The sequence below is a fragment of the Sitophilus oryzae genome, unplaced genomic scaffold (assembly GCF_002938485.1).
Source record: "Sitophilus oryzae breed Bouriz unplaced genomic scaffold, Soryzae_2.0 scaffold_1818_pilon_pilon, whole genome shotgun sequence".
Lineage (NCBI taxonomy): Eukaryota > Metazoa > Arthropoda > Insecta > Coleoptera > Curculionidae > Sitophilus > Sitophilus oryzae.
The window spans coordinates 262,344-276,145 of record NW_022146522.1 but is presented as its reverse complement, the minus strand read 5'-3'; the positions used below and the strand labels follow the sequence as shown (position 1 = coordinate 276,145).

At 31.8% G+C, this 13,802-nt stretch overlaps 1 protein-coding gene and 2 long non-coding RNA genes across 6 annotated transcripts; 1 reads left to right on the top strand and 2 right to left on the bottom strand.

Annotated features, from left to right (window-relative positions):
* Nucleotides 1–5,263: 5,263 nt before the first annotated feature.
* LOC115883149 (2-oxoglutarate and iron-dependent oxygenase domain-containing protein 3-like) lies at nucleotides 5,264–11,367 on the bottom strand. Its single transcript, XM_030901464.1, has 8 exons — nucleotides 11,187–11,367; nucleotides 10,919–11,136; nucleotides 10,736–10,854; nucleotides 10,511–10,684; nucleotides 10,304–10,454; nucleotides 10,105–10,249; nucleotides 5,443–5,631; nucleotides 5,264–5,386 (listed from the first exon to the last, which is right to left on the bottom strand). The coding sequence occupies exons 2-8, from the start codon at nucleotides 11,008–11,010 to the stop codon at nucleotides 5,294–5,296; spliced, it is 963 nt and encodes a 320-aa protein (XP_030757324.1). The 5' UTR covers nucleotides 11,011–11,136; nucleotides 11,187–11,367; the 3' UTR covers nucleotides 5,264–5,293.
* LOC115883150 lies at nucleotides 7,619–8,459 on the bottom strand. Its single transcript, XR_004050334.1, has 3 exons — nucleotides 8,219–8,459; nucleotides 8,060–8,167; nucleotides 7,619–8,007 (listed from the first exon to the last, which is right to left on the bottom strand). It is a non-coding gene; the product is annotated as an uncharacterized LOC115883150 (long non-coding RNA).
* Nucleotides 11,368–11,617: 250 nt separating the features above from the next.
* Nucleotides 11,618–13,496, top strand: LOC115883163. 4 transcript variants are annotated; one of them, XR_004050342.1, is made up of 5 exons: nucleotides 11,618–11,786; nucleotides 12,147–12,210; nucleotides 12,281–12,534; nucleotides 12,758–12,932; nucleotides 12,991–13,496. It is a non-coding gene; the product is annotated as an uncharacterized LOC115883163 (long non-coding RNA). The 4 variants fall into 4 exon arrangements; XR_004050343.1 differs by lacking the exon at nucleotides 11,618–11,786 and adding an exon at nucleotides 12,040–12,076; XR_004050344.1 differs by lacking the exon at nucleotides 11,618–11,786 and having other exon boundaries at nucleotides 12,054–12,210; nucleotides 12,281–12,403; nucleotides 12,460–12,534.
* The last annotated feature ends 306 nt before the right edge of the window (nucleotides 13,497–13,802 follow it).

Genomic DNA, 13,802 nt, shown 5'->3' with positions numbered 1-13,802 from the left:
ATAAACCCGGCATTAATATTGACCAGTGTTCATTTTTATTAGCCGACCATACCAATAGGTATGGTAGGCTATTAGGATCGGCAAAAAAAAAGTTTTTTTAATTTCACTCAAAATGAGTTATTTGGGTCATAAATGACCTAAATACAAAATATTTTCATGGTGTCTGTCTGTCTGTCCGTCCGTCTGTCCATCTGTAACACGATAACTCAAAAACCGCTGAACCGATTTTAACCAAATTTGGCACAAAAATACTGTGGCACCCTAGAATCTGGCCATTAGTTTTTGGTGGGGGTGGGGGGTTGGTAAGGGAATATGGGAGGGGGTTAAGTCGTAAAGATTGCCTAATTTGGAATGTCCTAGAGTGTAGTTTGTGCCGCCCTCTATATCTAAATAAACGAGGGAGTGGCAGCGAATTGCATACCGACGGTATATTTCCAATCTATTTATATGCGTTCTTCTTACGTCCCATCGTATCAGTTTTTATGTTAAAATTGAATCCACCTAATTGAAATGGATTGAACAACAATGATGTGAAAATTTAAGATTTAAGGTTATGGTTCAATACTAATAATAATAAGGAAATTGGATAACGTTGGAATTAGTAAAACAGACGACGTTTGCATAACGTTGGAATAGGTCCTGAAAGTGATGTCGGAAAACTCTTTATTGTCCAACATTGTACCTACGTTGTCCGAATCACCTAAATATCACTTAAGCAAAATAGGTTGCAAGACAACGTTTATTCGACATCGCAGAAGCTTTTACTTTGTTGTAGTACTAGTTCAACGTCGGCACAACGTTACAACAACGTTTTTTTAATACCCAAGGTACAGAGCTAACTATTTTTTGTAACTAATCCAACGTTGTGTTTAGTAAACATGTGGTCGCAAGTCGTGAAAATGCTACTTGGGTAATCTCTACCGACTCGAGACGGGACACTGAAAGGTCTCCGAATTTTGAAACAAAAAAAATGAAACAAAAATGTCGCAGAAATATATTGGATTTGTCGCAATTTTGTCGTAAAACGTGAATGTTTCTGTCTTGTCTTGTTTTGTCTGCTTGGTCTGGACTCGGCATAAACGGCAAAAAGAAACAGCAACTTTCACAGGTGTTAAATTTTGCCGCCCCCTTCAACTGATAAAAATTCAAATAAAATTTGTTATTTATAAAAATGCCGCTCGCTATCAGCCTGCCGCCCTAGGCAGCTGCTTATCTTGCCTAATGGATAACGCGGCACTGTGTTAAATACTATTTAAAAATATATTACCTACAATGCCTGATTATATGTTTAATGAAAAATGATAAATTATTCTACACACAGTTGACTAACGATAATGATATAAAGAGAAAAGTGAATATAAACACCGCTGGAGTTTGCTTACAGCGCTTTCAGATGGAGCGGAGCGTCCGCGCTGTTTATGTGCTGCTTGCTTTTTCAAGATAACCGTCAAACGAAATCATCCGGACGGAGCATACGCGACCCATGTGAAATTGTTCATTTACAGCGCTTTCAGATGGAGCGGAGCGTCCGCGCGGACCGTCCGTCATGTACCATGAGTTTATATGAACAATTTCACATGGGTCGCGCTATATTGAAAAAACATTCGCGCGTACGGTCCGCTCCATCTGAAAGCGCTGTTAAACTCATGGAACTCGCGAACGGTCCGCGTGGACGCTCCGCTCTATCTGAAAGAGCTGTTACAGTGCTTTCAGATGGAGCGGAGCATCCGCGACGGACCGTCCGTCGTGTCTTTTCAAGATAGCTGTCGGACGGAGCATACGCGACCATGTGAAATTGTTCATATAAACTCATGGTACTTGCTCGAAGGCGCGGACGCTACGTCGCGGACGGTCCGCTCCATCTGGAAGCGTTGTTAGCTTAAATATTTATCGCTGAGAATTTTGCACAATGGCTGAGTGTTGCTGTGTGTCAGAAAGGACCGTTCGGGGAAGTCGCATTCACAGCTACTCAGCGGCTGACCATACCTGAACGTGCCCCAAACGTGCCGATTGTATAGGCTTATTGGTGCATTTCAGTTAATTTCAGTGGCAGATACAGATGCTGGGGGGCGCCATGGGTCCCCCCCTAAAGTCTATAAACTGGGTCTATATTACGCTTATTTTTGGGTTAAAAATGGCGCCTTAAAAAGAATATATTACTTTTAATTTGGGCCCCCTAAAATAAATTTTTGTATCCGCCCCTGGTTGATTTTAAAAATTCCGTCCTCAGCACTCGATACGGCAGAAATCAGAAATTTTCGGTTCTGTATTGCACGCAGCTTCGATGTTGATCGCATTGAAGTAATATTAAAATCGTGACTTTGTAATAATATATTATTAAGTATTTTAGTTTTTAATAGTGCAGTTACTGAAACTATAAAGTACTCGGGTACGAGGTTTGCGTGATGTAACGCTGTTTCGGGTAGTAAAAATTAAGTAAAAAAGAATCCGAACTGGGCGTCATTTTATGTTGTGACAACTTCAAATGTTAATAAAATTTATAGTTTTTTTTAATTGGTTTACGACTGAAAAAAAACTCAATAGAAGTCCTTTGTTTTAAATTATAGTCTACGTTTCGCAAAATTTATTTGTAGCTTCAGGACAATTTAATTTTTTTTTCTCGACTTTCTTTGTCATTTTCATTATACGTATAATGTTATATGTCAATTAAAAAAACACAGTATAAATTATTTTGGATCGACAACACTAGAAATTAGTTGATAAAATTGTCGAAAAAATGTTAACACGTAAAGGAGGGCGTATAATTATGTGGTTGTTGGGTGCAATAACATTCAGTAACTCAACTTTCCCGGACATTCAAGTCTCCCGAAATATTTTATAGCTTCACAGCCACTTTACAGCCGTTTGATCAAAACCAAAAATGGATTAAAGCAGCTCGACGAAACAAGTAGTGTTGCACAAGAGTGAAAAAGTCTTGCAAGACCAAGACTTGCAAGAAATTCAAGACAAGACTTTCAAAATTTCTTGTCTTGAATTTCAAGACAAGACTTTAATATGCAAGAAATTTCAAGAGTCTTGCAAGATTTCTTGATTTCAAGATTTCTTGAAAGTTAGAAATGACACATTTTTTAAGTGATAATTAGGTCTTTGCGCAAGTTATGCCGGGTTTATACAACATTTACATAGTCGTAATCACAATCATAGTTATATAATCATTAAAGTTAAACTATCCACTTCTTATAAACCTGTTGACATCTACCATGAACTAAGCCTTTAATTATGTTACCCAACTTCACTGATAAAAAATATGATTATGAAAATGTTCTATAAACGTACACTAAAATTGCGTTGTGATTATGACGATTATTAAAACTATGAATATGATTACGACTTATGCAAATGTTGTATAAACCCGGCATTAATATTGACCAGTGTTCATTTTTATTAGCCGACCATACCAATAGGTATGGTAGGCTATTAGGATCGACAAAAAAAAGTTTTTTTATTTCACTCAAAATGAGTTATTTGGGTCATAAATGACCTAAATACAAAATATTTTCGTGGTGTCTGTCTGTCAGTCTGTCCGTCTGTCCGTCTATAACACGATAACTCAAAAACCGCTGAACCGATTTTAACCAAATTTGGCACAAAAATACTGTGGCACCCTAGAATCTGGCCATTAGTTTTTGGTGGGGGTGGGGGGTTGGTAAGGGAATATGGGAGGGGGTTAAAAAGTTAAAAAAAACATAATTCCAAAATTACAATAGCTAGCGAAACGCGGTTTTCAAATTAAGATTAGGAATAATATTTGCAACAAAATTTGTAATAACATCAAAATCAGTCAAAGTCGCAGTTTTCGAGATATTAACATATTTTAGTATGGGCGGCTATACGTGCCTCTCGGCGCCAAGTTTTTTTTTCTATCATAGCCAGTGTTTTAGAGTTGAGAATGAAATAAAATAAAGTCGAGGCAACAAACCGTATATTGGTAATTGGTATTGATTGGTATTATACACAAAATTATATTGGTATAATGGTATTATAAAAAAAAACTAACGGTAGTTGAAACTAATGGTGGGTTCGTGGAGCACGCTCTTTGGTACTACTTTTCATGCTCGAAATTGCTCCGCGAACAAAAAGTAGTATCAAATAGCGCCAACCAATTTTCCATAATAAAAAGATAAAATAAATACCATAAAAAATAAAAGTAACAAACAGGTAATCAAAAATAAGTAAAATAGAACATAATTTACGACGATAAACGACGCTTCCTATGAAATAAAATATAGAAATAATATTACCTTTTCGTTAGAATGTAAAATTTTTCAAGACTAGAAATTTCAAGAGTCTTGCAAAACAAGACAAGACTTTGCCATTCAAGAAATCTGCAAGACAAGACTGAAAATTTCTTGTCTTGAATTTCAAGATAAAATAAGAAATTGAAGAATTCTCGTCTTGTGCAACACTAGAAACAAGTGAGTAAACAAAGTGTCCATTACATAATCAAAAAATTAAATAGGCATATACTATGAGAGAAGAAATAATTATAATTTGCAATATTAATGGTATACTTGTTTTAATCAACTAGCGCTTAATTTTTTTATGAAGAACTTCTAAAAATATAATTATGTACCTTTAAAAAAATCGTTATAACCGAAATAGCCCCAGTTATGTCTCCGCTAGCAAAATCGATGAGTAAAACTATGCTAGCTACCGTAGTTAAACTCATTTAAAACGTTTTATGAGCTTGAATAATAAATTATAATACAGGTTAGACCTTCTGAACATAACAAAATATTTATTTTTATTTTTAGAATTTTAACAAATTATGATTCCTAACAATTTTAGAATAATTTTATAATACATTTTTCGCTACTGTATTGTATTTATATATGGTATAGGCACAGCTTATACAGATTATAAACTTATCGTCAAAAGCATTGTTTTTCGTGGTTCCAATTTTCGGAGTCGCGCACTAGTTAGGTTACTAGTTTGCGCACAAGCACGCCCACTTATGGTCTCTAAAATTGTGCACAGCGCCTGACCGGCCCAGTTATTACGCTGTTTAAACGGGAGTTTATTTTTGCGCACAAGAAAATTTACTCGTTTGCTCATGCATCGTCATAAAAAACAATTTTCGCACCACGAATTAGGGACAAGATTTTTATCTGTATACTTACAGGATACCTAATCTGTGGTATAGATATGTCGGTTGTTTACGACTTTCTCGGATGGTGGCAGCACTGGCGGAAAATGCACCAAGCCAATAGGAAAGTGAGATTTAGGAATAAAACTAATAAACTGAAATTTTACTATTACTTTATTTACAACCTTAATGTGATGTTTTCATCGTTGGATCGTTGATTTTCTTCTTTTCGTTACAAGTAAATGATATTGTTATGGCATATCTCTGACCTTCAGAAACCTAAAAATATATAATTAAAATATACTTATCCTAGAAAAACAATTTAATTCTCATACTTTTTCAACAAAATGTGGATTTTCTGCGCCCGACGTAAACATAGACACTCTGCCTTTTCTAGGTTCCACTGTGATATTTTTAGTGGGTTTATTGAAATCATTTACAAACATAAATCTACCCCCTTTAAAATCGGTTTCATAATCGTTCAGGTATAGTAAGGTTGTATAGTGAAATGACTCGTAAGTGTGCTGAAAAATTAACAATTCAAATATCAATAGATACATGATGTATATACAGCAATATCAAAAATGTGATATTTTTAAAAACGTATTAGTGTGTGATGTCAAATTTATTGTGTGATTTTAAGAAATAGTATATCGTTTTATTAGGAGTAAAAATAAAACTTTTTGGGGCGAGGCTGTACTATGCTGTCAAATTTTTTTTATATGGGACACCGTGTATACTAGAACGGTAAGATTTTGAAGTCTATTTAGTATATATTATTACATTATTGTGGTATTTTCGGACAGAAAATTTGAAGCTAAATGCAGAGCGAAAAAATGGATTTCCACTTTTAAACTACTCTTTAGTTTGGAAATAAGTTTAACTCACCCTGTATAGTAACAAAAAAATCAAAATGTGCGCTGACATTGTTGTCATATTGTGTCAAAGATATGCATAACTTTATTGACCTTTTTCAAAAATGTGTCACCTGTATATATATTTTATTGTAAACAAAAAAAATGTGTATAGAATCAATCATAGATAAATACAACAAGTTTAGATTGGAAAGCCCGTAAAAATTTTGGATCGCGACCGTTATACGCGATCTGGCGCTGCTATAGCGGTCGCTATAAAGTCCCTAGATATATAAAGTACCGCAATTGGTTTGTTCAATGTTATTGGCGCCAAAATGGCGGATTTTTGGGGTATTTCTGGGAAAACTGTAGTGGTAGGACTGTTTAAATGTCACATTTGTCTGAATTTGTCATGTCAAATGTTGAGAAGCTGTCAATTTCAGAATAAAAATATTTATCCACATATTTTAAAATAATTATAAAACCACTAAAATGCTACAAATTTATTAGTTAATAATGTATAGGCGTCGATATCTTTAGTGAAGAAATATGTATTACAAGAAAAGGCCGCCATTTGATGTGTTTTCTAACATCGTCGATATTCAATACAGGTTAGGTAGTGGATTGAATTTATTTATGCTCCAGTGAATATTTTTAACAATCTTATTTGTAGTATAACCTATTGGTACATAAAACTTCATTGTAGAACAAGACAAGATCACAATAGATCTGGGAAGGTCGCAGTGGGTCAGGCCCAGATCCACCTCTAGAAATCTAATATAGAACAAGACAAAGACCTTACTTGCAAACTACCATACATATCTTTTAAAAAGGATGCTAAGTGTAGTGTAAGTGAAATCTTTACGTAATCATTCCCTAAAATGTTTAGTGTAGTTTAGTTTTCAACATTTTGCAGTAAGAAGTTTAGATAAATCTACAATATATTATCATCAGACCAAAGGCAGGATAATTACTTAATAGAATAAGTTATGTTATGATACATATACAGATTTGTATGACATCGCTTCAGGTGGTTTTACCAGTCAGGACTAACAGGGATATTAACCAAAACAATGAAAAAAAGCTCAAATAAATTTGATCCTAATAACAAGAATGTTGTTTATGCATATGCTAACTATATAGTTATTTTCATGGACTTAAATAGATTAGTTTTTATGTATTTATTGATAGTAATTAATATTTTTTGGTTCATATTGTAATTCTAATAAAAAGTAAAGAATATAATGTAAGCATGTAAAGTTATATTTAAAAATTTGGTCTTATACTGTCAGTTATAAATAAAAGTGTGTGATTTAAATTTGATTTTTATACATGGCATAAAATTGTTAAGATTCGTTTGAAGTTTTACATATTGTCGAGGTAAAATTATGCCTACTTAATTTATGTATAACAATAATTACAGTTATTTCAATGTTAAATTTATAGCAGTATAACTTTTTTATAATAATGATACTTAAACATTATGACTATGACACTTGTTGTTTTAAAAATATAACATTAAATTGCAGAGCAAAATATATTTTAATTGAATTATGTGGTATTAACTTGCTTTTATTCAACTAATAATAAATTTGTTGTATAAACATGACTCCATAACATACAAACCTTAATTATACAGCACACATAAAGAGCCCCTATGTGTTTCAAGCTTCTTTCTAAGTTATTTATAAAATAAGTGCACAATTACATACCTAAAATGCTGAAACTACCTGAAGTCATACTAACTGAAACAATCTTTCTATCAATATATTAATATATTTCAAAAATAGCAGGTATGTATCATATCAATTTAATTATTACATTTATTTGTTTCAACCATGGTTCAAAATTTTCTCGTATAAAAGCCGGCCTTCAAATTTAAGTTTGTAGCTTATTCATAGTTCCAAAGACTTTCGTTAAATCATGCTTATTTGTCAAAACTAACTACAGCATAACTGGTATAATAGGGAAAGTTTACTTATGGTATAGGTATCCCGTTCTCATCAACAAACAAAGTTTTTCCAATTGTTTCGACTGAATTAAGTACTAAAATTCTAAATGTTATTCCAACTTTATTTCTTCTTACCTATTAACTTACTTCTGTTGGCGTACTTTGCGCTAAAAGGTAACATAAAATAAATGCTAATACAAATGAAAAACACTTGTACGGAAACCATTCGTTTATAACCTCTTAACATATATAGGCCTAAAAAATTAAATTTATGAAATTGAATATTAATATACCACCTGATATTACGTTAAAATGAAGGTAAACTGTAGATAATAAACGTAATTCTATTACAATTAATAAATATTTTATTTTACGGCTTGCCTGTCAATGTTGGTCGGCCATATTGGCGCCGGACCGACCAGCTGCTTAAAAAGCCGAAACAGCGAAATGTTGGCCTCCTTTTTAAATTTGCCGCTAGTTTTGGCGCCAAAATGGCGGTAATTGCGGTACTTTATATATCTAGGGACTTTAGGTCGCTAAGAACGGCAAACAAAAACAGAAATAATTTTCTCTTGTCAAAGTCAGAATCTTCAAAAATCATAATAATCTTTCAAAATCTAAACCGCTCTCATTAAAGAAATTCCGAAAAGTGTTTATAGCATCTATTTTCAAAGTGATTATTGCTATCTTGTGAGTTTAATTCAAGTTTTATTTACTCGAACCGGTGATAATTGTGAAAAAGTGGCATTAAAAACTTAAAAAGCTGTGCTGTGAACTGTGAACTGCAAAAACCATCGTGGATCGTGGCATAACATCGGTTTCCAATGTTTCATAGGTATTTCATACATGCGTCCTTATATAAAATAAAGTTTCTTGTATGCAACGCACTGTATTTTATTTATAAAATTAAACCAAAATAATAATAAATTTGAATAAACAATATTTGGCGATATAATTCCGGAAAAAGCCGAACCGCTCAGAAATTTTCAAAAGTTTTGGGTCGCGACCATTGCAAGAATAGCGCCAAATAGTGTTTACATTGTCCTTATGGGCACTTTCCAATCTAAACTTGTTTCATTTATCTATGGAACCAATATAGAACTATACCCAGATGAATTTGTTTACATTTTGCTTCAGATCTTTGAATAAGAAGACTAAGGAAGGAGCATATCAAAAATCTTAGGTACACCGCGATGGGCCTCAAATATGGCCGACTTAAATTCCGGTTTATCAGTGTCGTTCTAATTTTATTTAAAAAATGTAAAACTATGATGTAGGGTAGACGTGGGGTAGACTCAATAATTTGTTGTTTTATTTTATGTTGTGAATAAATGTTGGTAGTTATTAAAATTGTTATAAAAATATATAATTCTAATAAAAATAGATAAGTTATAATAAGTATTTATTAACACAAACATCCGATACGCTACTGAAGCAGGTAAGTCAAATTAACGTATCTAAATTCTTTGACATCTAATCTTTGACAAGTAATAAATAAAAGCTAAAATGCAAGAAAAATATAATTTAGTTAATTTAAGTGAATTTCATAAATGATCGGTTTACTACACGTATGTATATTATATAGTCACTTACTAGAGAAAAGTTGTTCCATTATTTCACTCAATTTTTGCCGAGATCTACCGCACGCTACACAACCAACTATTTTAGAGTCTTTTTCGATAAATCGCGATAGTGTCACTGTTAATTTAAGTTCTGCCACAATTTCCATCTAGATTTACTACCTTTATACAACTATCAGTAGTAGAATAAATAATAAATAACATAAAATAAGCTCCATACAGACTGACAAATCCACAAAATTTCAAATCAAATTCAAATGTGTCAAATGAACCCCACCCTAGAGAGCTTTTATGGTGCCTTTTCCGCCCACCATGCATGAATACATTATTAGCATTATGCTCCTTCCTTAGTCTTCTTATTCAAAGCTTCAGATAAATAAATTTGACGGAAATGTCAAAAAACATTGCCAAATCAATAACTGGTTGTGTTAGGTCTACAAATAATAATGTACTAAAAATAACGATTACTTAAAATAATCATTAAAAAATTATAATTATTGCTATTAAAAAAAAATGTTTGCTATTGATATTAAGATAAAATAATAAGTTTTGTATCAATATAAACAGTAAGTGCATATACTTCAGTGCATATAGAAATATGCCTAAACTTACTTTATCAACATGAATATGCCAATACTGGTCATTCAAAGTTACAGCTTCTTTATTTGATAGTCTTGAAAAAAACGTCGGATGCGTTAAATACAAGCTATCAACATTAATTCCAAAAAAATCTGCCACAGCTGACTGAATTTTTTCTCTGCATAATGAGAATTATAACTATATTTTTTTGTTAATTGTTTACTATACCTACCTCACTCCTTTGTATGTATGAAGATCAGTAGGAGTTATAAAATAAGATAAATTGGCTCGATAAAAGTTCATAAATTTATCCTGATATGACATGGTTCCAGAATGTAAGTCTATAATTGCTGCTCCACCACTAACATTGGTTAAAGCCATTCCTATAGTATTACATCCTTTAATTTGTAGGGTTGTATTAATTTAATTAATTGTATACCTCTCTTAGCAAACCAAAGCAAAATATCGGCTTCATATTCTGTGACTATTCGGTCACTGACAAAACGTCCACATTTCTTAGGTACACAGCCAGGAAATCCTTTAATTTCATTAATGAAATCTGGATGGCAGTCTACATGCTGACCTCTAGTTTGATATATGGTATTTTGTTTTGCTGTAAAACATAGCTACCTATATATTTGAATACTCCTTGTTGCTCAAATACCTAAAGAAGACTCCCTTTTGCCATTTGAATAATACCAAACATATACCATTACTCCAATAATCATAACGCCTCTACTTAATACTCTAAAAGTTGTATTTCTAGGCATAGGCCCATATTTTCTGTAATACAAAGATTACAAAGTATATATGTAAGAAAATCGATTAAATGATGAAAGATATTTACGGCTTAATTTCATCTTTATCCTGTGTAGACTTATTGCTATGATCATTTTCAGATTTTTGGGGTTTCTTTCTTAATTTTACATCATTAACCATTATAGAAACAAGTTACCAAACTGACAGAATTGTTATTAAATTTGATCAGAAGCAGAAGGGATCGGTTTTCTCCTTAAGGGTTAACTTACAGACTTACAGGTCCGTTTAGAAGGTCCTATTGTTTAGCTGAAAACATAACTTGCACTACTTGCAGTATAAATATAAATATTGAATACAAATCAATGTGAAGAAATTCTAGTGAAAACCTTTCTCAGAGTGGATAAATACTTTTATTCTTGTTTTATAAATTATACCGAAGGAAAGGACTTTTTTTTTATAGAATATAAGGTTTTATTTACAATGAGATAACCACAAGAGATAACTATTTACAGTCACAGATTTACAGTAGTACCCATAGAGAAAGTTAATAGTTTAGAGAGTGGTGAATCGCGTGGTAAAATGTTGGGAGATTGCGCTTTTAGCGCCCTCTACTTGGCTACAGGTACGAACTATGAAAGAGCGGGAGATTTAAATTATTATTATACTTATTATTTTTAAGGCAATTAAAACTAAGAGTGCCCTTAACCAAATGACCACAGTGGCGCTAAAAACGCATAAATCTAAAAAATGAAAAGTAACCATAGATAAGAGAATAAAAATAAATATAACCAAACATTACCCAAAAAAAGTTTTATTTTTATTTTTTAGAATATAAAATAATTATTGTTTATCAATATTTTGTGCTTTATTTATTATTTAACAATGGTTAAAGTGTGTGTGGTGCGAAGTTGATTGAATAGCTTATGGAAAAATAAAGAGCAAAGGCGAAGCCTACGGTATGTAAAATACCACTAAAATACATAATATAATTCGGTATTGTATTATTTGTATTATATGTAAAAATTAGAGTCAATCAAAAGTGTAGTAAACATTTTTCGTAAGATTATTGACATACATGTGACAAAGTATATTTTTACAATCCCTTTTTTTTTAAAGTTAATGAATAAAATTTATTTTTAATGATTTTAAAGTTTGACAGACATGCACAAATTGTTGGCATTTTTTTAAAGAAGTAAAAGTAGGAAATAAATAAAATTGTAGGTACTTTCAAGAAATATAGTTAACTGTAAGTGCTGTATTTTAATAATCTATCAAAAATCAAAATCATCAGGATAATATTAGGTATTGATTTTCAGACAAGAATTAGATTACAGCGATGGTCAAAAGCATTTAGATATTGCTTTGAAATCTACAGATAAGGTATGGCAGTTTCATTTTAAAGAACAAGATGTTAAAGTTTATGATAAAATTGTCCACTGTCCACTTGCAGTATTTACATAGGAAAATATTGGAGGATGAGGCTCTACCTACTGCCTCAGGTTAATTTAAATTCTGAGTTGCAACAACAGCAACAAGCAAGAAGGGCACCATTAAATGAATATTATACACATAAGTATTATTATACACAGAAAGAGTAATGTTATACACATAAATATTAACATTTTGTAGAGCAACAACAGAATAAAAAACCAAAATATGAACACCAGCAACTAAAACAGGAACCATTAAATGAATATTATATACGTAAGTACAATACCGCATGATCGAAAAAAAAACGGCGTCAGCGATGCCTATGAAATGAAAATTGCTATCATTTTATATGTAAAATGATATGGAGAATGTCATCGAGATGTTCATTTCCAAGCCATCTGGACGCCGTGTTTTTTCGATCATACAGTATTATTATACACATAAATAGTAATATTATACACATAAACATCCCTTGATAAAGATCAACATTTTGTAGAGCAATAACAGCATCAAATAATGGAAATAATGGACCCTATTGCTCAAATCAAAAACAAAATTTCAGCATTACCACTTTATTGGTTATATCAATAAAAGAAATTGAATTTATGAGTCTAGATCCTACAAGCATGCAGAGCTATCACATAATTTTAAATGAAGATTTATCTATTATAGTATGTATAAACACTTTGCATCTTTTATTCAATGTTGTAATGAATTAACAAATTGCAGGTAATTTATTCTAATAACGAAAAAAAAAACTTTGGATCAAAAAATATTTTCTTCTGATGAGGTTTATGAATATTAAAGTCTGTTGAAGTTTGGCCATTATGTGTTGCTATACAATTTATTTATGATGTTACAGTAGTTAAACCATCCGAGTACGAAACATGTTTAAAATCCACTATTCTTAATGAATGGCAACTACCAACTTGAGAGGAAGCTAAGAGAAAGGTTCTATTGGGTGAACTACAAGGAAGACATGAGCATCTGGAAGGGCTATAAAATTATATTATTATTTCACGCCCCAAGCCATGTTGGAATAGCTGGGAGTGAAAAAGAAGATAATACTGCACACAATTCTTGTCTAGAAGTAGTTGATATTAAGGTAGTTAAGCCATCCGACTATCAAACATTTAAAATTCACTATTCTGAATGAATGGCAATTACGTTGGCAAAACGTAAATAAATACTTGTATAGTATAAAATTACATTATATTGGCTTAATTCTTATACTAAATAAAATGTGTTACGTTATTTTTGACCTGCATTATATTTATTTAAATCCCATATCATTAATTAAACTTTAAATAAAATTTTCCTAATTATAATTAACATTAATTTTAAACTAAAGCTTTTTCATCTTGAATGAGATTTACGAAATAACTTATGAGAAACAATAAAAAAGAGGCTCAGTCTATTGCTTCTGAATAATCAATAATAATACCACATATTGACTTACTTTTATACTAAATAAATGTAGGTAGTTATTTTAAAGCTGCATTATATTTATTTTAAACCCATCACCAATTATTACTTTAAAT